Source organism: Malurus melanocephalus, unplaced genomic scaffold (assembly GCF_030028575.1).
Source record: "Malurus melanocephalus ecotype Western Australia unplaced genomic scaffold, MMel_1.1 scaffold_4554, whole genome shotgun sequence".
In the NCBI taxonomy this organism is placed as follows: domain Eukaryota; kingdom Metazoa; phylum Chordata; class Aves; order Passeriformes; family Maluridae; genus Malurus; species Malurus melanocephalus.
In genome coordinates, this window is record NW_026627786.1 from 1 (window position 1) to 748 (window position 748).

The following is a 748-nucleotide window of genomic DNA, read 5'->3' on the forward strand; positions in this document are numbered from 1 at the left end:
GGGAGTGGGGTTGTGGGGCTGGTAGGCACAGGGGGGACATGGGGGGGACACAGAAGTGGGGTCCAGGAAGGGCATCATGGATATGGGATTGGGGTTAGGGGGGACACTGCAGGGGGGACAGGGACTGAGCCCAGAATTTGAGCCGGGGTCTGGGGTGGGGGACATGGAACCATGGGAGGGGGATTGTTGGTCTGGGGTGCTGGGGGACACTGTGGGCTGCARGAGTGCCCCCAGGGTTTGGGGTCAYCATCCCAGGGAGTGTCCCCAGAGGTCTCCTGGCCAGAGCTGTCCCCCTTCCCTGGGCTGACCCCAGTTCCCCTCCCCAGTCCGCCACCGACAAATCCTTCCTGAGTCCCACAGTGTCCCACACAGATCCCTGTGTCCCCCATTGTCCCACACAGACCTGCGTGGCCTCTCCCCACCATGGCCCCCCTGGCTCAGACCCTGGCACTGCTTGCAATGACCAYGGCCACTGTGGCCATTGAAGAGATGCCCCTGGACATGGCCCCGAACTCCTTCGATGACCAGTACCAGGGGTGCCAGGACAAAATGACCGCGGYRTTGCCGGAACTCAAGAGCTCCGATTTCAAGCACAACTCTCTGTTCACCACCATCTGGGAGAACGCCACGGCCGAGTGGCAGAAGCGCGGGTCCCCTGTGCCCTCTCTGTCATCTTCGGACCAGGCCATTGCCATCGTGGCCTACACGATGTCAACTGCATTGTACAAGGAGTTCAACGATGCCGTGC

The 748-nt window shown here is 62.2% G+C and overlaps 1 protein-coding gene across 1 annotated transcript; it reads left to right on the plus strand.

The window, feature by feature from the left end:
- Nucleotides 1-423: 423 nt before the first annotated feature.
- On the plus strand, nt 424-744 carry LOC130588358 (erythroblast NAD(P)(+)--arginine ADP-ribosyltransferase-like; the record flags this gene model as incomplete). The annotated part of the gene is made up of 1 exon (XM_057389290.1): nt 424-744. A coding segment is annotated over exon 1 (321 nt), but the record flags the coding sequence as incomplete, so codon positions are not given.
- Nucleotides 745-748: the final 4 nt, after the last annotated feature.